Genomic DNA, 27,316 nt, shown 5'->3' with positions numbered 1-27,316 from the left:
TTTCTTTATTGATCAATTTCTCCCCCTGCGCTGCTCCCCACCCACTTTCTCCACCCCCCTTGGTTTTATTCATTCTTTCCCATGCATGCAGCCTCCTTTCCCTGCCTACTTCCTCCCCCACTTGTCCTCCCGCCCACCTGGATTGTGATTGGTGGCCCACAAGGAAGTTTATTTACCCCTGGAAGCACTGCCCAATTCAGACATCTCCCAGCTGCAGACGAGGGCCTTAGCAGACCCTACCAACTGGGCCTGCTCTAGGGTCCTATCCTGGGGTGGGGGACCCCACTCCCCACCTTTTTTTCTTTATTTAAGTTATTTTCCCATATCTCCCCTTGCGCCACTCCCCGCTGCTTCCCGCTGTGTTTCTTTAGTGATTTATCAATTTCTCACGGCGTGAGCGGGTAGCCATCGCAATCTCTGCACAGACCATGTGACGATTTAGTCGCTCTCCCTGACAACAAATACTGCTACCGATAGTGGCCAGGAATGGTAGATCAACTTGCCATAAAAGATACCAATAATGAGGGATTGTGAAAAAAAGGATCCATGTGTTATACCACATTTGATATTAGAAGACTTGTGCAGGCTCATAGCATGCCTCTCTAACCATATAGGGGGACAAAGGAAAGAGAAAAAAGGGTTGCAATTAACCAAAAAATAAACATAGCTTTAATATATCATATCACTGTTAGTGAAGATTGTATGCAGTACCCTTCGGGTGCACCACAACAAGCCTGACCGGTTACCAGACATTTGGTCGAAAAAAATTGGTTGGCCAGACAAATGGTCCAACCAATTTGGTCGAAAACCAAATGGTCAAATTTTTTTATTTTAACCCTTTTTTGATTTTTTTGGGGGGGTCCCACCCCCCAACCCCCTTTTTTTCTCTAAAAACCCCTTTTTTTACAAAACGAAAACCCGAAAAATAAATATATAAATAAAAAAAAATTTCGACCATTTGGTTTTCGACCAAATTGTGTCGACCAAATTGCAGTCGACCAGTTTTTTTTCGACCAAATGACTGGACACCCCCTGACCTCATGGCAATAGGAACCCAACCTTTGGTATAAGTCTGTACTACACAGGTTGGTATCATTTTTAGCAGCCAGGTTTATCTCTAGAGGGGACAATGTGAGCTGTAGGGGAGTTACACAGAGATTCACAGTGACAAGTATTCAAATAAACACTTGCACACATGGTTTCTTGAATAAACAATTATTAATTTATTTATCAGTCAGAATAAGCCGCCTTCAGAAGAAGCAATATAAAAAGCAACACACAAATACACTCCAATACTATACACTTAGTTTCTAAATCAGTAAAGACCCTTTTGGAATGGCCAACAGTCACAACCTACACCCTCATGCGACTTCAATAATTAGGGCGCTGGGGACAGTAATATCTTACTTTTGCATTCAGAATACTCTTAGAACTTGGTCAAGGAAAAAGGTTATTAGAACAAACAAGAGACCACAAAGTCTTTCATTACACTTCGGATCGCCAGTGCACCCCGCGAGCCAATCATTCATTTATACAATACACATCCACAGGTCATTGTTTGCATCCTTTCGATTCAAGAGTTCACACATTTTAAGCTGCCTTTGATTTCCCTTCTCCTGCTTTCTCTTCTTTTCCCTTCTTCACCTCTTCCTTCCCTTTTTTAAATTTTCCCCCGGCGACACAATATTCCCTAAATCTTAGACAAGGATAAGCACTTTGAGACAACTACAATTGTAATTCTGCATTATAAAAGCTCAAAAATGAAGTGCCACTGAAATGGAATCTTTGCATGATTATTTACATGTGTGCTCTGAAATTGTAAACATGATAGGCCTGAATAATTACATTGACAAGTTCACAAGGGGACTCCTTTTTGAATAGGCACAAAATAGAAATTCCATCAAAACAGGAATCCCATTTATTACATGTTGACCTCTACAGACTAAAAAAATGGGTGTTCATGAACAGCACATTGTGGAGGGTTTTGACCCATGTGGAATCATTAGACGGGGTAAAGATGGGGATTAAGCTGTCGCTGCCCATCATTTTGCCCCAGAACAAAAATAAATAATTGGAGTGGGTAAAGATGGGGATGCGCTGTCGCCGCCCATCATTTCATCCCAGAATCCAGGAGAGCTGCGCAGTTGTGCGCACACCAAAATGGTTACCTAACTTGCCACCCACCAGTGTAAAGAAAGGTCTTTGTTAACAAAATCCACTTTTACTGATGTCAAAAAGTTGCTGAAATCGTGACTCATTGGACCACTTTAAAGATTCAACCCTTTTTGTGGGGTTCCACATAACCATCTTACTGTAAGGAGCCCCATCAAAACAATGTTAAGCAAGGATTTACTACCATGTAAGAACCATTCCTGTTTAGAATGCATTAATCCAAGAAAATCCCAAAATTGCATGCAGTACCAACAAAATCCTCAAGGGGGAGCTGGCGGTCTAAACTCTGACAGGAGAACTGAGTGCAGTAGCTGACAAAGGGATTTGACTTAGCTGACTTCAAAGGCTGCATTTTAATTAAAAATTAGCCACATGCTGTTCCCAGAGGCCTGAAGCCTGGGAAACCCTCTCACCTCAAGAGCTTCACACCAGGAGTTAGAATCTCACATGACCTCTTGATTGATAGAAGGCAGACTGGCTGGGAGCTTCTCAGAGACCACACAATGGCCCCTTTCCTCTGAAAGGAATATGTTGATTTTGACTGTGTAATGTCAACAAAGCCCTGCCTGCCCAGAGGACTGACCCACCCAAGTCTTGGAGGCGGACCTCAACACTCTGAGGACTGAATTGGAAGTAAAATATATATTTTACAAAAACACTGATAACTCTTTGTAATCAAATGACAGAAATGTATAACTTTGAGAGCTTTAATTTAAAAAATGTACCTTTAATTCAAGACTAAACTCGAATTTGTGTGATGTTCTGGGGCAAAATCCCATTGTTCATTAATATTACAGACTCCCTGTTTCAGCTAGACAAACGAAAATGCATTGGTATGTGGGTAGATATGTGAGGAACAGTTGTATAAAATTTAATGAAGATCCAATGTTGTTTAGCACATTAAAAAGTGCTAGAAGTTGCCATTTGTGAATGCAAGCTCCCAGGAAGAGCAGAGTTTGAACAGGGTATACCTCCTGTAATGCATGATGGGTGCATATGATTTTAAAACAATATGTACCTCTGCAAATATGTATTTGTTTCAAATCTAGATTTGTGTGTAAGTTGACAGGAGGAGTGGACTTTCTGCAGGCTGTAAAATGACATCACTCTGACACAACTTAGTTCGCCAATCAGAGGACGAATGAAAGTTTGACCAATTAGAAGCTGAGAGAGAGGTAGGGTCAGTGATGCTAGAACACACCCACATTCTAAACACATAAAAGCAGACAGACAGGACAGATAGAGACATTCAATTTCATCTGCCGCTGGAAGCCCTGCCGGAAAAATCCATACTTACCTCCATCAAACTCCAGAAAGCCAAACTAGAGACTTCAATCTATCCAGAGCAGAGACCAGACCAGAGAGAAAGCAGTGCTGTGCCTAGCAGAGACCAGACCAGAGAGAAAGCAGTGCTGTGCCTAGCAGAGACCAGACCAGAGAGAAAGCAGTGCTGTGCCTAGCAGAGACCAGACCAGAGAGAAAGCAGTGCTGTGCCTAGCCGAGACCAGACCAGGCGCTGTGAGCAGAATCCGGAAAGACCTGACCAGACTGAAGATCGTGACCAAGTCGCTTTCCTGTTCAAAATCTCTTGTGAGTACTTAGCAAAACTCAGAACACATCTCTTAGTTTAAATTCATCTAATTCAATCTATTTAACCTAAGTAGAACTGCCTCCTATCTGTCACCTGTCATTTCTAGTAAAATTTGTCATTTTGAAAAAGTGTGCGTTTAAAATTTACAAAACCAAAAACGACCTTTACTAAATTACTCATATCTCCGCAACCGTTTGGGCTAGAGACTTGCAATAACTTTCATTTGGAAGCTGAGATCCCAGGCTTTCCTAGGGCCCCAAAACGGTAGAGATAGTCCTTGCGGTTCCTTTGTAATAGCGCTCGGCGCATCCGCGAATTTTGCCGCGATTTGCAATTTCTTCACATGTAAAAAAACTGCTGCTGCCTGATTTCATTTGCCAGAAATTCGTTTAACCTGCTAACTATCCCTGCATCATTGCTAGTGTGAGCCTGGACTAATATTAACTAGATACCACTCATCCTGAACCTCTAAAAGGGAATTAAGAGCGTTTCCAGCATATTTCTCATTCATTGCTAGCACCTATCAAAGCATTTGCCTGTGTTTTCAAACTTCTGTTTAAGCTTGCTGGATTGAACTGAATTACAGTTGATTGCATTTCTGAGAACTGTGTGTTTTCCTTCCATTTCCTTGCCTTGCATCAAGGGGGGGAGGGGAGTAGCCAGAGAAAAGTGATTACATTGTTTGGTTGAAATCATATTGCGTATTTTCTGTACTGCATTCATTGAATATTGCATCCACCTGAGCCTACATAAAGCATCCTCTACCACATTATACTTTTGTTCCTATTTACCAGTGTGCTACCTTATCCATTTCATGTCAACTCATTAGTGATTAAAGAAGTGTGCTAGTGCCAGATTCTCCGTTGTTAATATTTACCATATCAGATTAAGTGTGATATTCAATTATTAATTTATTAAAAAGTGTGATATATATTTTAATTTATCAAATAAACCTTTTAAACTTGCAAAACAGAATTACTTCTTGGCTCAGTGGGGTCAGGGGGATTCCAAGAGAGGGGTGTTATACAAGGGTAGTCATCCAGAACGCATGAACTGGACCTAAAGATATATCAATAAGGGTTTTCATTCAGTATTCTAGACTAGGCGTTAACTTGGCTGTAGTGCTGAATTGAATCCTCTTACAACATACTGATCTTATGAGAGCGCTAACTTGCTGACTTGGGTAGAGAATGGGGCTAACCCACAGAACTAACTAATGTAGACAGAGCTGCACTGCTATTATGTCATGATCACTAGACCAGAAGAAGCAGTGAACATATGTATATTATTTTAGGTGAAAAGCAAGACGGTATACAGTGATTTTACTGAAAATGTAATAGCAATACAACGGCGCAACATTAACAAAACAAAAAAAGACATTTTTTGTAAAAATGTATGTGGGGGACGGGGTAAAAAGGGCTGAGGTTACAAAGGGAAATTGGGGGCCAGCGGGGGACACTTTTTTCAGTAAAAATGTTTCATTGATAAAGGTTTTGTTATAACAATTTTCGATTACATTACATGGAACCAAGCAAGACCTTCACAAATATGGCAAGAACATGTGGCCAATATCTAGTTAGAAGAACAAGTTACTTACCAACTGGTAATGTTCTTTCGACTGGATATTCCTCCAACGCATTCCACATCTTTGACATGTAATGTCCACAGCTGTGCACTTTCGGAAACTTTTTCGGCAGAGGGCGTCCGGCGTACATGTGTCGGGTCCATGTCCCTCGAAGGCCTCCGTCGAGGACGACGTCACAGGATGTTACAAATAGGACGCACGCCGCCCATAGCCTCAGTTTAAGTTTTTTGCCCCAGAACGTGTGGCACCAGTCTGATGCCTTCTGGACTGCACTTAGCCTTGCGGAAAACGGAAGCTGCAACTGCATAGGAAATTCTCCTGAGGGGCAGGCTGGGAGGGCGATGTGGAATGCTTGGAGGAACATCCAGTCGAAAGAACGTTACCAGTTGGTAAGTAACGTGTTCTTCAAATGGATTTTGTCTTCCAGCGCATTCCACATCTTTGACAGACTCCCAAAGCAGTACAAGTAAATGGAGGAGGTAAAATAATTTAGTGTACCCAATTAGATTGCGGAATAAAGAACCGCCTTCCCAAAGGCCATATCCTGACCAAGGATTGTATCCAGGGAATAATGTTTTACAAATGTATGGATTGAAGCCCAAGTAGCGGCATCACAAATATTCTTCATAGGAACACCCCGCTGGAGGGCGGTGAAAGTAGCCACGCCCCTAGTGGTATGAGCTATCACCCCATCAGGAGGGTCTTTACCCGCCAACCGGTAACACTCCGTAATGGTAAGGATAATCCACCTGGACAAGGTCCGTTTGGTAACAGCCTGGCCCAATCGGAGACCAGCATATCCTACAAAGAGTTGATCGTCCACTCTGACCCTGGACATCCTAGAAATGTAACAGCTAAGAGCTCTCCTAGGATCCAACTGATGGAGACGCTCCACTTCCTTACCTGGATGAGGAGGAGAGTAGAAAGATGGAAGAACCACCTTTTGACACAAATGATATTCAGAGACTACCTTAGGTAGAAAAGAGGGATGTACTCACAGTACAACCCTGTCCTTGTGAAACACAGTAAAGGGTGGCTTAGATGAAAGTGCCTGCAATTCAGTCACTCTGCGAGCGGAAGTAACCGCAACCAAGGACACAGTCTTGAAGGACAGTAATCTCAAAGGACAAGAGGGCAAAGGTTCAAACGGAGCACCCATGAGAAACTTCAAAACCAAATTCAAATCCGAAACTGGCACCTGGAAGGGTGACGACGGAAATACATTAGTCAGTCCTTTAAGAAACTGGGAAATCAAAGGAATCTTAAAATAAGAACATTCTTCAGACGAGTGCTTAAAGATAGACAGCACCGCCAGGAAACCTTCAATGGTACCCACTTGAAGGCCAAAGAAAGCAAGAAAGACAAAACCATAGGAATGGAGCACTGAGAAGGATCAACATTGTGACCTCTGCACCAGTCGCAGAACTTACGCCACCGGTACTGGGATTTTGTTGCAGGTCGCCTGGCCGAAAGCAACACCTCCATCCAGTCATCCGGGAGGTCCCAATCCTTAGACCTCAACCTTTCAGATACCAAGCGTGAAGGTTTAGAGTTTTGACCTCTGGATGGAGAACCGGAAACCACCCCCCACCCCCTCCATGTCCTCTCGGTGGGGAAGACGGCGTGGAGGGCAGATGGACATTTCCAGAAGGTCCGGGTACCACACTCTCCTGGCCCAATCCGGAGCAATGAGGATCGTGTGGGAACCGAACCTCCGTAACCTCCACAACGCTTGAGGAATGACGGGGACTGGAGGAAACACGTACAGCAGTAGTAATGACCAATCCACCACAAACGTGTCTCCTAAGGCTCCTCTTGGAGGAAATTCCCTTGGGCAGAATCTATCGCACTTCCGGTTGACACTGGTAGCGAAGAGATCCACTTGCAGGGTTACCCAAAGGGCAAAGATCTCCTGAAGGACTTCCTGAGCCAACTCCCACTCGTGGGAGACCGTGCTTTGCCTGCTCAGAGCGTCCGCCGCTGCATTTTCGTCTCCGGCCAGATGAACTGCAGAGATCGAAATTTCCTGCTGGATGGCCCAGAACCAGAGCTGCATTGCCTCTCTGCACAACGGAAGTGACCCTCCCCACCCCCCATTTTGTTGAGGTAATGCATGGCCACTGTGTTGTCCATCATGATCCGAACACTCTTCCCCTGTACAGACTGCAGAAAGGCCTTCAGGGCCACACTGATGGCCCTCAGCTCTAACATATTGATGTGGAGTCTGGACTCCGACGGAGACCAACGACCGCTGGTGATCAAGTCGTTGGCATGTGCGCCCCATCCTGTGAGGGAAGCATCCGTCACTACCGTCACCTCTGGCCACGGTTACCAAAAATTTACCTCACCCCTCCCCCCCAAATCAGGTTCACTTAGTTGGTCCACCAGAGAAGATCCTGGGAGACCAAGAGTGGAATTGAAACAGGATCCAACATCTTGCCTGAGAGCTGCGACCACTGCATCTTGAGAGCCCACTGCAGAGATCTCATCCGCAGCCTGGCCTCTGGCACCAGAAAAATGCAGGATACCATGAGGCCGAACAACCTTAAGTATTTGAGAGCCGGGAGACTCTGGGCATGTTGAAACTTGTCCACCATCTGCACAATGTGATGAGCCCTTACCTTGGGAGACAAACACTTCTCCAAGGACGTGTCCAACACAGCCCGATGTACTGGAGCTGTTGGGAAGGTGTCAGATGCCAATTCTTGAATTTCAGGGAGAAGCCCAGCCTGTGGAGGGTGCGGCAGGTGATATTGAGATGATCCAACGCTAGCTCGGGAGAGCGTGCCCGGATCAGCCAGTCGTCCAGGTAGGGGTAGACTTGAATCCCCCCGTCTGAGGTACGCTGTCACCACCACCATGAGCTTGGTGAAGACCCTCGGGCAGAGGTCAATCCGAACGGCAGGACCCGAAACTGAAAGTGCGAGTCGCCAGCCACACACCTCAGGTACTTCCTGTGCGTGGGATGGATCGGCACATGGAAGTAAGCATCCTTGAGGTCCAGAGACACCAACCAATCCTGAAGTTGAAGGGCCTAGAGGACTTGAGAAAGAGTGACCATCTTGAACTTGTCCTTCCGGAGAAGTTTGTTAAACCAACGCAAGTCCATGGTGGGTCTCAATCCCCAGTCTTTCTTTGGGGTCACAAAATAAGGGGAATACCATCCCTTGTTCCTCTCCGCTACAGACACCAGTTCTATAGTGCCTTTCTCCAGCAGGGACAAGACTTTCTGCGCAAGGAGGGGATCCGGAAGCTTCAAAGAGTTTCCCAGTGGATTATCGTGAGGCCACCAAAGGAAGGGAAGGCAGTAGCCGTGGGCTATAATATCCAAAACCCATGCATCTGAAGTAATGGCCCACCATTCTTCAAGATGCTGAGACAGTCTGCCCCCAAACGGCCGAACCATGGGACATGGCCTCACGACTGTTTAGAAGCAGCTGTGGCAGTGCCTGAAGCTAAAGAGGCAGCTGCCTCAGCGGCTTTGGCACCACTATTTCCCCGACCACCACGGGTACTTTTTCGCTGGCCCCTTTGACTGGCGGCCCCTCTCGTTCTACCAAAGGAGGAGTAGAAACGAAAGGAACCTCCCCTCCACTGCTGTCCCCCAGGACGAAAAGGCGGAGGTTGACGCACCGCAGCACTTAAAGATTTCCCCGCAACATTTGAGGTCTGCAACACCTCAAGGCTCTCATCAGCATTGCTGCCAAATAAATGTGCGCCGTCAAAGGCCATGTTCAGAAGACGGGCTTGAACATCCGGAGCAAACCCAGACTTCCGCAACCAAGCAAATCTGCATATAACGGCGCTTGCAGTCATGGATCGTCTCACACTGTCAGCCGTATCCAAACCCGACTGAAGGGCCTCACACGTGGCATCCTTGCCATCCTGCACGATAGCAAGGAGCCCATCCCATTCTTCCCCCTTGGGAATACGCTCAGCCGGAAAAGAAACACAATTCCACAGAGTGTGTGTAAACTTTGCCAAGGCACACGTGGAGTTGGCCAATTTCAAGGCCATGCTCCCAGCAGAAAATACCTTCCGAGCCCAACCATTGAAGCGCTTCTCGTCCCTATTCGGAGGGATGGTAGGGTACGCCGCCTGCCTCGAGGTGGCCGTAGCCGCCTGAACCACAAAACTCTCGGGAGTGGGGTGTCATGATGCCTACCCCCAGAGCACCAAGCCAGGCCCAGCACCCCCGGAAGCAGGCATCATGCCCTCGGGTAAAAGCCCAGCGGCCCCTTATAGGGGCTCTTTGGACTCAGTCCTGGCGCCATAGGCGCCAGGCTCATAAAGGGAGGTGTTTTGTGCACTTACCTGATGCAGACCATGCTGCACGTCTCAGGCCTCCCTGAGACCTGAAAGGGACTATTTTTTCATAGGGACTATTTTTTCACTCTGGCGTGGCCAGGGAAGGATACATACCTAGTTGGGGAAGGATACATACCTGGGACTTCTTTGGAGGCTATTTAAGCCACGCCCAGACAGCAGCTCATGCTTTGCGTTGTTCTGTTTCCTGCAGCTTAACGCTCACTGTGTCTGCTCCTGCTCCTGGACTCCAGCCACGCCCGCCTCGAACCTGGAAGACCTGCAAGGAAGGAAGAGAAGAAAAAGGTGAAAACCAGGGACTATTTCAAACTTCTTACCTGCATCCGGAATCTTCTCGCCAGCAACCCTGAAGAAAGACTTCCATTTAAAAGCATTGCGTTGCTCGCTGCAGCGCCACGCTTCACTCACCTGTCCTCGAGACATCTCCCGGCTCCATTGCGGCTGTCAGCATCGGACGCCACATCTCTGCACCTAGGGGAGAGAGGAAGAAACAAAAGGTGAGCAGAAGGAACACAGAAGGAAAGCCTGATTAACAGCCATAATACTTACCGGCTTTTCTTCCACATTTCGGGTCGGCGCCGCCCCGTTGGCAGGTACCGTACCCCGGCCCCTATGGGGAAAGGACAAGAGACATTTCTGGGGAATGGTAAGGACATTTAGAGGGATCGCCCTCATCACTACTCACCTCAGCAGTTTAACCCCTCGACACATCGCCTTCATTTTGCACCTGAAATAAAGGACAGATCACAGGTTAGAAAGACAACATGAAGGGGGCCTCACTTGAACTTTCATACTTACGGCGCATCGCTCAGGAAAGTCAAGTGGATTTTGCCAGCGCCATTCTGAAAACCAGTGAAGTAACTGGACGAACACGCGCCCCTGCACCAGAAGCAGGATGGAGAGTTCATCCTTCCAAACCATAAGGTGAGCTTAAACCGGGGTTTGGAGGAAGTTAGAGAGGAACAAAGGGGGAAGGGGGAAAGGGGGGAGCTAGCACACTATTCTGCAGACTGTTAATCCCCTTTCTCATCTGCAGAAGGATATTCCTACGGGCCAGGCAAGCACGATTTGGAGGTCCTGTCCAATCGGTGTTCCGGGTCCTGCGCATCACGCTAGAAGGGGCCCACAGCAATCCAGACTAGACCAGCGCCCCCGTGGGAACCAGGTGAGCGTTACATGGGGTGAGTAGATAAATAGCTGGGGTCGCTAACGGAAGGGCAGTATTTCTTGGTCAAGGACTTATTAACAGCGGGAACAGAATCCGGGGACTGCCAAGCCGCTGCCACCCTTTTCTGTAAGGAAAGATGAAAAGACAAAACCGGGTCAGAGGACAGACCCTGATCTAAAATGTCCATCAGATCATCCTCCACAAAGTCTTCAGGAGGACTGGACCAGCCCAGATACTCCGACACCCGTGAGATGAGCTTTCTATACGAAGACTCTGCATGAGCCCCAGGCTCAGGTCTACCAAATTCCACTTCCGGGGAAGTGTCTAACCCACTGGCATCAGAGGGTCTGCCTCAACTCCTCCAACTGACTGTCACCAGAAAATTTTGGATCTTCATCCAGTTCACCAGGGTCCTCAAACTCAGACCTCTCTTCCTCTTCATAAATATCAGCCAGAGGGAGGTGATACCCAGGTCTGGTGACAGAAGAGGGCCTGGAATCCACAACTGGTCTCACAGACTTAGCCGTAGCCTTCTTCCGAGGATCCATGATGTCCGGGAACTCCAAAGTCAAATTTTGAGAAAAAAATCCCCGAAGGCTTCGAAGTCGAGAGCATCGACAACCGACGCTGTGAGCGCTGAAGGCGTCGACACAGGTGCCGACGGTGCCGTGGGCTGGTATGATGGCAAAGCACCGACGTCCGAGTCGGACGGACACGGCGCCAACCTAGTCGACGCCGGCATAGAGCCCTCCGTAGCTAGCTGCGGTCTCGCTGGGGACGAGGACCGAGACCTAGAGACACGTCTCTTGCGACCTTTCGATTCCTTGTCTGTACGGGACCTCGAAGGCTCCCAATGTGAGTCGCGTCGTGAACCTGAGCCCAAAGGCGTGCGAGCCACAGAACAAGACCGATCCAGGCCGGCTTCATCAGAAGGCGCGACCAGACCCGTGTCCAGCGATTGAAAAATAGCCAACATGGATTTCTTAAACGCCGCCCATTCCCCCGGAGTCGAGGACTTCGTAGGGCACGTAACCTTCCTCGAGGCACCATCCTCCAAGGAGGACGGGGAAGGCGACCGGTGACGGTGCTTCCTAGAGTGCCGGGACGAGGAAGACGAGTGGCGGGAACCACTCTGGGACCGAGATCCCGGGATTCCTTCCGACGCAGAGAGTCGCCCCTCGAGTCGTTGGTGGAAACCCCCTTGGACTTGGAAGTACAGGACTTAACAGGCTTGGAGCCCCTGCCTACCTGAAGCTTCCCCTTCTGCTCCCGCAAGGCCTTGCCAGTCAGTGACTGGCATTTCGAGCAGTCGTTGGTATCATGCGAATCACCCAGGCACCATAAACAAATGCGTTGGGGGCCGGTGAGCGTCATTTTCGACTTGCAGTCCCGGCAGGTCTTGAAGCCAGACTGCAGAGTCTGAGGGGTCAAAGAGAAAGACAACGTAATGATGAGCACACGAGGCGCACCGAATCTCATGAAGTTAACACGTTCGCAGAAAAAAAACGGAACTGAGGCTACAGGTACCGTGCGTCCTATTTAGAACATCCTGTGACGTCGTCCTCGACGGAGGCATTCGAGGGACATGGACCCGACGCAGGACGCCCTCTGCCGAAAACGTTTCCGAAGTGCACAGCTGTGGACATTATATGTCAAAGATGTGGAATGCATTGGAGGACACAATCCATTCGAAATATTTGGGCAGGAGAAAAAAAATGTGTAGTTGGGTTTACATAGCACAAATCTATTAAGGAAGCAAAGGAGCACTGTACCAGACGTTGATGAAAGGGGCGTTTACAGATTACAGTAGCCTTGATATCTGGTACTCAAGTGACCTATTTAGGAGTAGCAGGTCCTAAGTGACCCTAGGTATTGCCCAAAGGGCAGGATTTGTAGGTTCTTCCTGAAATGCAGGAATGTTGAAGCAGTCCTGATTGCAACCGGGTGGTGTTCCAGTAGGCTGGGGTGCAACAAGAGGCGGCCAGTTGCCCATTGTTTTTTTTTTACGTGCCACTTTAGTCTTGAGGCTCGTCATGGTCTGCTCACAGAGCAGCGTGTGTCACCTGAGCCCGCGAGTTATGGCTAGGTAGGTAGCCCTTTCAGAATTACAGTAGTGGGGCTGAATAGGTCCAAGATCACTTTGACGAAACAAATAGAAACAATGTAACCATCAGTGGTCACTGTAACACTTTCTGTAATGAGTGACCTGCAGTGTTTTAAAATATTAAAACCTATGAACCATTGGAATGGGCTTTATTCCAAAACCTCTATGGCCCTATGGGGAACACATGAAAATGTTTCAGTTCAGGTAAGCACCTCAGTACATCACTGTTAGGAAAGGCTTCCTTTTTGCTGCTTTCCCTCTAAAAAACATCTAAAGGTCCAGCATCCCCACAACATTTTCCGGTTGTTTGAACGAGACCCGAATTTTGAAGGCAAGTAAAGCCTTTTAGCTTTACTTATCTTGCTTTGCTCATCCGTTTTGGGGGCACTGATCAGCTTATGGCAAATCCGTCTAAGAAACTGCAGGAAGAAAAGACAAGATTGCCAAAGGACTGGAGGACCGCTCATGGCAGTGCAATTTTAAGAGTATGATAATATACAGGGAATTAGGTTGTAGAATGCAGAAGTGTAATGTGATGTGTGCCCCTTTAACGTTGTCTTTTGCAGCTTTGCGGTTATTTGCACGAGATGTCCAAGACTGGATGGGTTGTAGCAGATATTTGTATTCTGTGTTTATTTTCATGTCCACTTGCCCTGTAGATTATATATTCATAAATGGCAGTGTCACAAGATTTCCCTCTGTCCATCTTGTCTTTTGTTTGGCATTCTTCCCTCGTCTCAGGACTGGACTGTAAGCCCTTTCCCAGGTAAAGTGGTGATATGTGTTTGTAGCAGGATGGGGTGTCAAGTGTGCCTGTTGCTGGGCTGGCCCCCTCCAGTGAAACCAAGAGACGAAAGAACATGGGCCCAGCGACTTCAGGAGCATCCGAAGTAGTCAACCAAAAACGTTTCTATGCTCATTAATGGATAACCAACCAATATGATTACATTTTAATGTGTTTATTCTTACACATAGTCATTTAAATCCTAAAGCATTTAAGTGTGCAGGTCAACCTTGGACAATAAAACAAACCGCTCAAGCCAAGTCCTGAGGCAAGCATGACCTGGTCAGTCTCTAGCCGACCCAACAGGTGTTTCGACCAGAAGATCTTGTTCAAGGCTAGTTATGGCACATTTTAATATAATTTTTATAGTGTGCATATTCACAATGAAAAAATAATTGGTTTAAATATTCCATTCTCACAATTGCGAAACTTGGCCGCATAAATATTTGCACCGAATTCATGATGAAAAAAAGAATTTGATTATCTCGAAAAAGTAATTCTAAAGTAAAGTTGGGAGGGGAAGAAGCACAAGAAGTTATTTTTAATAGTTCTAATATCATTTAATTGAACTTAGGTTCTGAAACAAGCATCTAAGGCTCTTACCTAATAGGAAGTCAAAAAGATTTTGCCTTTTCACTTAATATTGTGCGCTTATATTAGGCGTTCTTTTCATTGATTAATCTACAAAAGAGATTGCTTGTAAATGTATTAAGCAAGAAAGGCCAATACATTTTCCCATGAAGGAATGGGCCATCCATCCAGCAAGGAGAACTGGGAGGGAATTGTGTAATACTGGCTTAAATAGGTAGCTGAGATGTATTATTTGTAAAGTGGGGACACCTGCTTTCTTAGCTCACTACGGTTCAGATCAGAGTAGGTGCCCAATAACGTGTTTTAAAAAAACAAAAACATGCTATGACACATATTCTTACAGCGTGTTCGATAAACAGGAGTGTCAGAACAGTAGCTAGTACTCACCGGCCCAATTGTTTTAAGAAACTGTGTGGTAGACGTTTATGGAAAGTGAATCACTGAGATTGCCAGAACAGTTTATCTTTATGCTTTAATATATTTTTAGATTCAATTTTGAACCCACTCTTCCTCCCATATGATAGGGAACTTCACCACTGCACACAACACTCGAAAAGGTAACAGGAGCAGGATATTTCCATGTGGACATGCATCTGAGAATTTAAAGGTGTTAAAACGTAATGTTTAACTCTTGAGTTCGTCACGATCCTCCAAGTCACAATTTAAACTTCAAACACACTGCGTTTTGGCTAATAAAATAAAAACCCAAAAAGGACCACCTATCAAAGCTTGATGCAAGTAAATAGTTCAAGAAAGATATTTTGCCAAAGTAAATCTCTGTTGAGTTAAACTAACGCTGTATATTTGCAAGCCCACATGTAGTACTACTAACTTTACGTTTACGTAGCAGGATTGTTTTTAGCTGTTTGCATACAAAACACGACACCACTGTGCAATGTAAACTACTCACTACATACCTACAGAAATCATTAAACTGGATGAAAGGGAAGCAAAATCTCACCTGACTTTTCTGACAAAGGAAATAATCGAGCCAGGAACAGCTGGATCCTTCCACAGAATACTGTGTTTTGTGATTTGGATAACCGACGTAAAAGATCTAAAGAAAAACAATGGCAATAACAATATGGTCAATTACTCCAATATCAGCAACTGCATTCCCAACTGCTCCATAAGTCGCATAGATTGCATACCAAAATGTAAAGGCAAAGTATAGTCTGCTGAAATTACGGTGTAAGCTGTTATTTTATCAATTTTGTTTATCAAATGCTCAAGCCTTTTACTGATGCAAAACAATAGCTCATGCTAGTCAAGATACAAACATGAAGTTAAAAGTAGATTTGGACAAGAGCTGCATATCGATAAGAGCGTTTTTCCCTTTGCTTCAGGCTTATCTTTCCTTTAAGAGCCAGCCATGTGTGTGCAGCTAAAAATAGAATCTACACTCACATTATTTTGGGTGTTATTTGACATATTGCGGCACTTCCATGGTGGAGGACTCGGTCCTTGAAAAAGCTTTAACCTGGATCTCTGCTATATAGTGTTTTGGAATGTTAGGGAGAATTCTCTTTCTATGGCTAATTTCCCTTACCTAGTGAGTCCCCCAGCAGCTTTGCTGGATTTCTGGAGTTTATTTTTTCCACTTGGTAAGAGTGTGAGCTTTTCCCCCACTTTTACCTGTTTTTTGCCATGTGTATTTCATCTGTTTTTGTGATTGTGGACTCTGGAGTACAACACTTCAGCAGCCCCACTTTTGTGCGTTACACAGCACCTTCAGTGCAGTGACACAGGGTTGTCTTTTAGACTTCCCACTGATTCCATTTCTGGGGCTGACTACTGTCCCCCAGAAAAGGGTAAAGTTGCCATTGACTTTACACAGTCATTTAACCACAGATCCAGTACACCCCATTTTACATGGAGTATTAGAAAGGGTTAATCCTTAGCCCTTTTTATCTGTACCTCTTGGAGCATTGTTTCGCTCCCTTAACATTAAGACTTGGCTGGTGGCAGTGGTATCTACCCTAATATTCCTACCTCGGTTATATTACATAACGTGGTATTGTTTTAGGCTATTTTAGTAGCCTCAAACATTAAACCTGCTAGCCCAAATACTTTTTATTTCGGCTGCGGTTGGGTTTAATCGCCATTTTATTAACATCCTTCTTGGGTCTTTCTTTGCGCAGCAAACCAGGTTTGCCTCCTTTGTTCGCCGACCTTTGGCGGGCTTCTGACCAGAAGCCCTCCTTTGGCGTCTGAGTGTCTAGGTGGGCTGAATGTGAGGGAGGGGTGTAGTCACTCCCTGAACAGGGTCTCCTTGGAGACCCGAGTCGCACTTTGTATTGATTGGCTAAGGTGGTTGTCCGGGCTGGGCAACCCCCCTGCTGAGTGATTGACAGCCAGGCTGTGTGAATGGGGGATTTTGGCATAAAAGGCAGGACTCTTGGACTAGAAGTCAGAGTCCCCACTGGAACTGCAAGGAACCAAAGAGAAGCAGATAAGAAGACGGCTGCTGCAACCCCGAGTCCCGGTGAAGCCCTGCTGCAATCCTGAGCTATCTACCCTTCAACGCCAAGAGAAGATCCAGTCTGGAGTCCTCTTCCCTTGAGACTGGTGGGATCAACCAGCTTGTCTTTTCTTCAGTCAAAGAATCCTCTCCTGGGTCGAAAGCACTGCTGTGATGTAGTGGTCCGGATAGCCATCAGAAGAGCCCTCTCCTGATTTAGAGGAGCGCACCTTTTATTCATTGTTGTCTTTTTCGCTGCTGCTGGCCTCATCCCTGGGTAGTGCAGATCGCTCCAGACGTCGTCCTTCTTGTCCCCACGACTGAAGCCGCAGGAACTGAGTCTGCAGGAACTACCAGGAGCAACTGCCATGGTACCAGCTTTTCGCCAACGGAATAAGGTACTGTGCACACTTGGTCATTCTCTCTGTCTGACCAGCGCCGGAATCGGGGCAAACCCTTTTCCTCCACGAAGATTTGTTCTTTCTTCCCTCCTTCTTATAACTTTTCCTTCCATTTGACAATCTTTACGAACTCTTGGCATCTCAAATCTTGAACTGTTCAACGTGTGATCCTCTGCAACTGATAATCTGCTCCATTGACACTGGCGCAGGCCTATTCACTTTAATCTGTATCTTAGAACAAGTCCTAGAGTCTCCTTGCCTTGAAAAAGTATTGCCTTTGATTTTTATTCACTTTTCCCTGGTCTGAAATTCTTAAGTACAAAGTGTGTTTTAACTTTGTGAGAATTTCTATCCGCGGGTACGCGTTAGCATCGCAACACTGGTCTGTCAAATCCTAATGTACTTACCTTGAATTTACTGAAACAAGTGGAATTGGTTGTGTGTAGTGTGGTTTCGAATTTATAGAAGTGAAGTGTTTTATAACAGATGGTTTAAAATAAATGTACTTGTATTTTTTTACCTGAAACCTTGAGTCAGTGTTTGCTTGAGTCACATTAATTGTGGTCCTTGGTGTAATCTCTGCTGCTGCTCATTTACTCTTGAGATAAGTCTGGCTGCTCCGCTACTGCTACCACTTTAACAGTGCAGTACAGGCTTGTACCAAAGGTGAACTTGTATTACCACTTGTAGTCTTAATTGTGTGTAGTGGTCCCTAAGGGCACTGCACAGGATTCTGCCTAACACGGAACATACAAGGGCTGTGGGTGTACCAGTGGTGAGGTTTGAGATACTTTAGCTCTAGCTGGTGCAAATAATTTTGGGGACAAGTTGCGAATAGTCGGGTACAGGGATGGGTTTTCCTCTTTAGCGGACTGCCCATGGTTGAAAGTGTGGCTATTGGAAGATGTATTGGGGAAGTCTAATGCACGTTAGGTTGCTTGAACGGCATCCTACTGTGTTGGCTGTGTGTTCATGGCTGCTGCGGTTTGATTACTGGGAGGCAACTAGGCACTGGGGGTGGGGGAGAGATGTGTGGTCTTCTATTCTAGCCCGACTCAACCCCTAGTGGTACACATGGCAGAGCAGTTGTAAGGGAGATTTTGCCCAGTCATCTGGTGGGGGCTGTAAAACCATCTACCTACTGGCAGGAGAGGGATTCCCCCACCCAAAGGCTAGTCCAAACTCTCTGGGTATCAATGTAGGACAGTCTGTCGTCACTCAAGGGAAAAGGTACTATGGCAGTAAGTATAATTAGTCCCAATAGTTAACCCCAGAGAATAAACTACACTGTTATACTGAAAAATATACACATCATTAGAGGGAGAAAGAAGAAGTTCATTTTGCCAACAATGCCCAGGGGACCTTGAAAAGTTGGAATAAATGTAGGCTTAAAATACCACACCTGAATGGTTTAATTAAACTGCAATAATTCAATTGCCACAAATTAACCAGCGGTTATACGCTGGAGCTCAACACATTTCCACAGATAGGAGGGTAATGGCAGCGAGTTAAAAATGTACAATAAATCAGTGGTATAGGCCAAAATTCCATTCTGTTATGGAAAACTTCAGCAATCCAAGGCAGATCAGGAGGAGGAAAAATGCCAATGTTCAGGTAAGTACTGTTAAGAGTCACTTTAGACGAGTTTTACAATTTGGTTAAAGTTAGCCATTGGTAATAGCGGAAAAAATGTAATCGGCAGAGCTTTGGTTATGGGAAAAGGCAGGCACGTGTTTTACCAGACAGAGGCGCATAATGGTGCATCCAACCACAGAGGACTGCAAAGGAGATCCATGAAGATTTCCAGGTACAGACCCAGAAAGGAAGCAAGCAAAGTAGGATTCTGGTCAATGTAAGTCAAACAGTGGAATCTGCAGAACTCCTCAACTACTATACCCAGGGGACCGCAGATGTGAAATCAGATGGATAACTAAGCATCCAAGAATCCTGGGGAAGTATTAAGATCGCCTGTTTTAGAGAACCTGGCTCAGGAACCATAACAACTCTGAATAAAAGACTTCCTGTACAGGTGGAGTTACAGGATTTAGTTTCCAGGAACTTGCACCCTAGCCCAGCGATGACCGATATGACCTAAAAGAAAAATCACAGGCCTTCCCAGAAAGGTGACCGAGCAGCCATAAGCAGAAGCAATGATGAAGGCAGAACCAGGGGGGTGTTGGAGTCTAACCAAGCAGATCCAGACAGCTTCAAGGGATAAATTAGAAGTTACTCACCATAGTGACTTACTTACTCCTAGTTCATAGTCCCTTTTCCTCCATACTGTATGGGTGTCCCTCGCTAGGGACGGGAGACTGAACCTTTTCACTAGAAAAATCATCTTCCCCTTTAAATAATGAGGCGTGCGGGGGCGCAGCCCTGGGAGCATGTGCTCGCCTGACTCCGCCCACCGGCACCATTCCTCAGTGCCCTTTGATGCATCAACAATACTAACATTGCCTAATTACACCAGTTCTATTGGAGGGCGGGGGACGGTGGGACGTATGGAGGAAAGAGGACTATGGACTAGGAGTACGTTAGTCACTACAGTGAGTAACTTATAATTACTCCTACGTCCCGTCCCCTTTCCTCCATATTGTAAGGGCGATTACAACAGAATGTAGTCACAGGATGCAGAATTGCCCCTCTTAAGAAAACATGTTCCTCAACACTGCCTGGCCAAATACCCCGTCCGACCTGGCGCTGGCATTCCAAGCATTAGTGCCTGCAGAAGGCCGAGGGAGTAGCACACGTAGCGCTTTGCTGATAACCTGCCACGGAACGTGTCTTTGGAAAGCTCCCACCGTGGCCTCATCTCTGATGGTGTGGGCATGCATGTTTGCTGGCAATGGCTTGTGCTGCCCCTCATACGCCTCCTTGATGGCAATAACCATCCACCTTGCTAGGGAAGCCTTGGAGGCCTCACAGCCTGGTTTTGATCCACCAAAGGTGAAGAGGCCATCTGATTTACAGAAGCTCTTGGTTCCTTCCAGGTAAAATCTTTGCGCACGTCTGACATTCAAACAATGCAATACCCTCTGAGCCTCATCCTAAGGGTCCGCGAAGAAAGTCGGTAATACTAGCTGCTCATTCAGGTGAAAAGAAGCGATGACCTTAGGTAGAAATGCAGGGTGTGTGCCAAGCACCACCTTGTCCTTGTGAAATGTAGTATATGACTGAAGCCACCAGTGCCTGGATTTCGCTGATTTGGCATGCCGAGGTAAGGCCCAGTAGCAGGGCCATCTTGATGGTCACTAGCCTGATGTCCATGGACGCCAGGTCGCCCAGGACACATTAAGGTACCACACCGGGTGTGGTTTCTTGATAGGTGGATACAATCTAGTCAGACCAGCCAAGTGCCTCTTAACCACCGTATTAGACGATGAAAAGACCTTCTCGCCCAAGTTCTTGTAGGCCCCAATGGATGCCAGATACGTGCAGCATTTGTGTCTACCTGAAACCTTGAATGGGTAAAGTGCACTGAGAAGGATAGAACATCGTCCAACGAGCAAGTCAATGGATCAATTTCCTTTGATTCTGCCCAGTGACAGAACCTGGTTGACCTGATTTTGAACTGGCTCCTGGTAGCGCTACTCCTAGCCCCTTGTATGATAGCCAGGTTAGCCTGACAGGTGCATCTGCGTGGCGGTGTGAGCCACTGTGCCCCCTTGCTGCGAGAGTAGGTGTGTACCAGGGGCTGATCTGACAGACTAAAAAGTCAGAGAACTGGGGTCTTGGCCACCATGGTGCTATCAGGATGAGCCAAAGCCCCCCTTTCCCCCCCCCCACCCCCCAAGGACTCCCTGACCCTGCAGATGACCCTGTGCACCAGGGGAATGGGGAGCGGGGGGGGGGGGGGTCGAGGGGAAGCTTACGCGTTCTTTTTGTTCCACAGGATCTGCATTGCTTTGCCTAACGAACCCTTGCCTTGCCCCAGCCAGGAGGCGAACTGGGGCATCTCCACTTGGTACTGGTGACAAAGCGGTCCACCTGAGGATGTCCCCACCTGGTGAAGATCCCTTGAAGGACCTCCTCGTTCAACTGCCATTCGTAGTTGTCCGAGCCCAGCCTGCTCAGCCTGTCCGTCTCTCGGGAGGTGGACTGCTGACAAATGCATGTTGTTCACCAAAGCCCATTCCCAAATGTTGATAGTCTGCAGAGGGGAGGAGACCTTGTGCCACCCTGCTTGTTGATTTAATACATGCAGGTGGAGCGGTCTGTCAGGATGAGAATAGACTCGCCGGTGATCATGCGGAGGAAGGTTTTGAGGGCAAGCCAGATAGCCATCATCCCGAGCCAGTTTATGTGCACCATGCTTGTGGCGTGAAAATACTCCATGGACACTGTTGTGTAGGGATGAGTCTGTGGTAATAGTGACCTGAGGTGCCAGCTGCCGGAAGGGCCTGCCTATCCGCAGGTTGATGCCTGTACCCCACCAGATTAGATCCTTGTGGAGATGTTGTGGTATGCTGACCTGCTCTGCCCGAGATCCCTTCTCCTGATTCCAGGAGGCTGAGAAGTGCAGCTGCAGTCTCCTCATTTTGAGCCTCGTATATGGCACTGCGAGGAGACATGAAGCCAGGAGTCTAACAGGTGTTGGTACCACCACACCAAGACTATTGCTCAGTTCAGAAAATGTCCAGTGGCCCTCTTGATAGCTGCAATCTAGTTCGCCGAGGTGGAAGATCCTTGCGGACCTAGTGAAAGTGAAAACCCATAATCCTGAACCTCCGAAAGGACTGATGGGGTTCCCAAATCAGGATATGTAGGTAGGCTACGAAGGCTGGGGTAATCATCTTGAACTTTTGGAAGGGAAACTTCTTCCTCTCCGAGGCTCGGGCTGAAGAAGCTGACTGGAAAAAAAACCTTGTTAGCCGCCTTGTGCTGTTTACACCAGTGCGGTCTACGGGATCTGTCCGGTTGTCTGGACCGTCTCTCCTGGAAGCCCCTTTAGCCTCTAAAAGGACCGACCTTTGTCCGAGCGCTGGTGCGTTTGGCTGTAGTTCTTGGGTGTGGAATTATTAAGAAAAGACAACGTTTTTGCTGCCTGGGAACTATTCTTTTTCTTATCAAATTCCTCATTCCTTGTTGAATGGAACAGGTCGCCCTGTGCGCTCCTGCTTGTCTGGATTTAATTTTGTCGCCTTGAGCCAAGCCATCCTTCTCGTGTCCGGGGCAATACAAGTAATACAAATGGCTCGGCCCGATGTGTCAATGTGGGCCACCACGAACTCCATTATATCTTGAGCCACAATTTTGACCTCCGCCAGCCCAGCCTTGAAGCGAGCCTGGCTGTAGGGGTGTGGGGGGGTCCCAATCTCCAATTTCCCGCCACAGCTTTTGGTTGACAGCCGCCAACATGGCGTCAGCGCTGGCCTGGCGCAGGTGGAGAGTGGCGCTCGAGTAAATTTTCTTCCCGATTGCCTCCAATAGCTTTTCCTCCTTGCCAGTGCAGAGGCGGAAGCCGCTGAGGATTGTGGCTTAGAGTAGAGTATAGTGATGCTGCCTCTATCACAGATGAGTGCGGTTGGGGGTGCTGCAACAATAGGAGGGTATCCCCTTCCATTTCCCTGTACTTCGCGTTGAGACACCTGTTGGAAGAGTGTGGCTTGAGCAAACCTTTTTTGGCTAATGCTTCGGCATCCTTTTGAAGTGGAATTCCAGTTCTAGTAGGAGGACGTAGCGTTAGAACTTCAGCCAGTACCCCCACCTCCGGTTGTTCCACCTGTTCTGGCTGCAGGATTCCTAGGTACACAGCCAGGCCCGCCAGTCGCTCAAGAAAAGCTTTGGCTGACGATGGGGTGTCCGGGTCTTCCTCCTCGTTTGTGACCACTGTTGTGTACTGGGGTTGCAGGGGAGCCGGAGTGGTGGGCGCAGGCAGCTGTAGCATGCCGATTATCAGCGCCGGAGGCTGCTGAGTGGGCAGAGCCAGAGCTGCGGAGCTGGACCCTGGGGCGGTACCACCATGGATGCTTGCGGCTGTACAGGAGGAAGCATGCCCTCGATTACGTCCCCAAGGATGGTACCCATCTGTGGTGATCTCATGAGGGCGAGGAACTTCTCAAAGAACCTGTCTTCACAAGCCAGAGGTGTGCCTGATGGGATAGGATAGGGGTAGGGCCCTGAGGCTGCTGTGTCCTGGGCGTGCCCTGTGTCGCTAAATTGGGCGATGTGTATCTGCCCTGCAAACTGGAGGCATAGGATCTGACCAGGTGGCAGGCGTTGTCCAATCCCACCTGGAAGCGCACTCCCCTGCCTGATTTCCGAAGGGAAGGCTGCCGGGTGAGTCGCTTTTTTGTCTGGCCCAGCGGCAATTTTGTTTTGATCCGCGCCACGTGCCTGAGTCCTGGTACTTGCTGAGCTGAGACCAGCCTCCACCAGTACGCAGAGCGGTGGTGTTGGTGGTTGCAACCTTCCCTGCAACTCAGGCGAGGCCTAGTAGGCGGAGTGCCCACGGCCATGGTGCTGGTAGTGCTGGGTGCAGGCGCCCCCTCAGACATGGGTCTGGCATTAGGGCATAGCCCTGCGGGTTGGGACCGGGTAATAGAGCCTTGTGGCCCCTCAGCGGTAGCACCGGTAGGATCTTGTGACCCCCCTCGGGGCCTGGGGGCCGGTAGCTGGAGCAGCCTCTGTGTTCTTGCTGGTGTTAGGACCCGAGAGGTCTCTCCCACTTGGGCGCCTTCCAGGGTAGGAGTCACCTTTGTGGGGTACAGAGGAGAAAAGGGAACCTACTTTGGGGCTGGTCTTTCGATTCACAAATGCTTTAAGATTCTCAGGAGGCGATCTTCCAAACAGCTCCCGCCACCTGGCTAGTCGATTCTTGAGGGCTCGCTGAGTCAAGGCCTTGCATGCGGTACAGCCGTCCCAGCCGTGGTCTGGGCCAAGGCACCAGAGGCAGAGGACATGGGGGTGGACATTGCAAAGGGACCCTCGCAGGCTGGACACCCGATTAAGCCCGCAGTCATCGACATGCACCGGGGAGGAGCATGGCGGTGCCAGAGAACAGAGCAGTACCTAACATTTGGAAGGAAAAAATAAGACAAGAATACTTCTCTGGCGAAAAGCGTGTGGAATTACAAGACCAGGGTCCTAACCCAGGAGCACTGGTGAAAGCAGGCCGTTCCTGTCGAAACAGAAAAGGACTGTTGAGTGGTGCCGGTGGGCAGAGGCAGGGGAGCGCATGCTCCCTGGGACGCGCCCCGAGTGCATCTAAATTTAAAGATGAAAATGATTATTCTGGTGAAAAAGGTTCCGTCTCCCGTGCCTAGCGAGGGACGCCCATACAGTATGGAGGAAAGGGGATGTAGGAGTAAATGAGCAGCCAGCTAACAGAAAATGGTCCTACAGTGCGGCAACAGTGGTGGAGTCCTAATACGGTCAAAACTAAAAGCAGTGGCAGATAGGGTGTCCCACCACCATTATGGACGACGGAGGCTTACTACCTATGGGTAGTACTGACAGGTGGACAAAATGGGAAGACTGTGGTAAAACCGCCCATATACAGTCCCAGGAACGTACATCCAGCCCTGCCAGGTAAGAGGATTTGGGGGAGATAATCCGGCAACCCAATGGTGAAACTGGAGTAAGAGACATGGTCCTAAAATCTAGCAGCCTGGCTTTGCCACAATATAGGTAAGAAAACAGAAGAATTTAGGAATGCACAGGGCCTCACCAAGATATACACATTCCTCATGGGCTAGCCCAATTCAGCCTTGCAATCACACAAAAAGACAGAAATACAAGGTTTTCGTGGCCAGGCAATCAGGTTGACCCTAAAAACCTGAAACACTCTGGTCCACCCACATAGTTTGCGTATTGGGCTGCCTGGTAAAAGGACCAGTCCAAACCACTACAGTGGGTTGAGGACTGGGCTGAGGAGTGAGCACATTTGTGTGTAAAAAGGACATTTTAGATTTTAGGTCTGCCTCATAGTTTCCACAAACTAAAGGGAGAGCCCAAAACATGGTTGAGGGTAGGACTTAAACAAAAATGCATTAGTACCCCAATGGCTACAATAAAGGGACATTATGCTATTATAATGCAGTAAAATCGACTGCACCCTGGTGAAGCCAAAAGTAAATGAAAGCTGCCACCAGCCTTTGCATCACTCTACACCGGTGTTATGGGCAATAAACCCTCTGCCCCTCTCACCCCCGGCCAAATCTAGGTGCTTTAATAAAAAAAACTCCCAGGAGCCATATAGAGTACCATAGGACAATATAGGAAAAAGGATTGCAGTGGCAAGGAGACTTTACTTTCATTGTCAGAGGAGCGCCTAACAAAGTCAAAGATTCTACCATCAAGAAACAAGTTAGGGGATCCCATAAAATGGGACAGGTGAACTCCCACAAAATGAATAGCTGGCGTCAAGGGCAACTCCGAGGATGAAAGCAGGACAGTGCCAAACACAGTATAACAGTCTTTTGAGAAAGGTAAATTGAGCTAAAACATGTTTTGAGACCGTACCAAGTGGGTACCTTGCCATAGAACAGGTTATGTGGATGTGTTCGTTCACATTAGAAGGGCACCTAGAACTTTTTGTTGCTATAGTAACCCAAACTTTGATGCCAAATCTTGGAATTTTAAAAGTCAAACTTCATGATTGGAAAGAAGCACAGATGTTTCCTGAGCAATAGTTCTGGTGGTGACAACAAGGTGCTGCAAGAACGAAGAACATCAAATTTACTGGAGACGCTGCTGGACCACACAAGAGAAAAGTTAATGATGGCGCATGGCCAGCTCTCTGGTAGGTCACATTTCACTTTCTGAATACTAGGAATCAACCGGATACTTTTTAGGGAAGATTTAGATTTTACCTAGTCGAAAAATGATTTGGTAAGGTGTTTTATGTTCTTGGCTTCGGTAATTGCACGCCTCAAATTCTAACGATTAGTGCTATATTAAAGATCATTTTTTTTATTTCTGGAGCCTAGATGTAGCAACCTACTAGGATTAGAAGAGATCCCCTCTGATATATCCCGACTCTCCAATTTATACTACTGCTGAGCAGTCAAGGTAAACTATGAAAGAAAAGGGTAGTTGGAAAGTACACTAAACATTTATGAAACAATAGGGATAGAGCGCACCCCAATGCCAACGGGCTTTTAGCGCCTTCCAAATAAATAATGGCTCATGCAATATATTTAAAAACATATATGGAACAAGTTACTTAACTGTTGTTCTCCAGCATGGGTCTGGCATGGATTCACATGCTCATGAATATTCCCCGTCGTCAGGCTGGGAATCCTCGGTAAGGAAAAAATCAGTATCAGTTTCGTTTCTGATCTGTCTTTCGTAGTAGTAACCAATCACTGATCTCTGCGTCATACTGACCACAGCCAATGACTGCCCTCTACCTAAGCCCCGCCTCCGGCAGCCATCTTCAGATTTGGTAGCACGTGAAGTGGCAGTATGACCAAGTGAAGAGCCGCAGAGGGGTAGGCGGGAGGGTTCGCATGTGAATCCATGCCAGACCCATGCTGGAGAACAACAGTTACAGGTAAGTAACGTGTTCCTTCTCCAGCATGGGGTCTGGCATGGATTCACATGCTCATGAATAAAGAATACATAGCAGTACACACATGCACAACCATGGGAGGTGGCAAAGGCTCAACATTAAGCATTACATCAAACTCAACATTAAGCAATTCTTACCTCCTCACCAGGCTCACCTTAGGCGAACAGATTGTGCAGCACTGCTTGGCCGACCCTGGACTCCTACCTGGAATCCCGATCGACGCAGTAGAATTTCGTGAAGGTGTGCGTCGACCTCCACGTAGCAGCCCTGCAGATGTCCAGCAAGGGCACACCAGATAGGAACGCCGTGGTAGCTGCAATCGCTCTGGTGGAATGGGCTCTCGGAAGGCCAGGCAGCGGTCGGTTTGCCAACCGATGACAGTACATGATACAGCCGGAGAGCCATCTGGAAATTGAGGCCTTTGAGAGAGCCTTCCCCTGATTGACAGGTCCAAAGTTCACAAAAAGTTGTGACGTCTTCCGAAAACACTTCGTGCGGTCCACGTAAAACTTCAGAGCTCTAGCCACATCCAGCGAGTGCAAAGTCCTTTCAGCCGGCGACGAAGGCCACGGGAAGAAAACAGGCAACACCATGGGTTCGTTGAGGTGGAAGTCCGACG

The 27,316-nt window shown here is 47.5% G+C and overlaps 1 protein-coding gene across 2 annotated transcripts in view; it reads right to left on the bottom strand.

Moving 5' to 3' along the window:
* THOC1 (THO complex subunit 1) overlaps positions 1-27,316 on the bottom strand; it is a 1,301,120-nt gene that overhangs the window by 980,189 nt on the left and 293,615 nt on the right. For both annotated transcript variants that reach the window (XM_069620878.1, XM_069620877.1), the window contains exon 7: positions 15,283-15,378. In XM_069620878.1, coding sequence (XP_069476979.1) covers positions 15,283-15,378 — 96 coding nt within the window. The remainder of the gene's footprint in view (positions 1-15,282; positions 15,379-27,316) is intronic.

Source organism: Ambystoma mexicanum, chromosome 5q (genome assembly GCF_040938575.1).
Source record: "Ambystoma mexicanum isolate Mex_15411 chromosome 5q, UKY_AmexF1_1, whole genome shotgun sequence".
NCBI lineage: Eukaryota > Metazoa > Chordata > Amphibia > Caudata > Ambystomatidae > Ambystoma > Ambystoma mexicanum.
The sequence above is the reverse complement of the archived record's forward strand: the minus strand, read 5'-3'. Positions and strand labels throughout refer to the sequence as shown.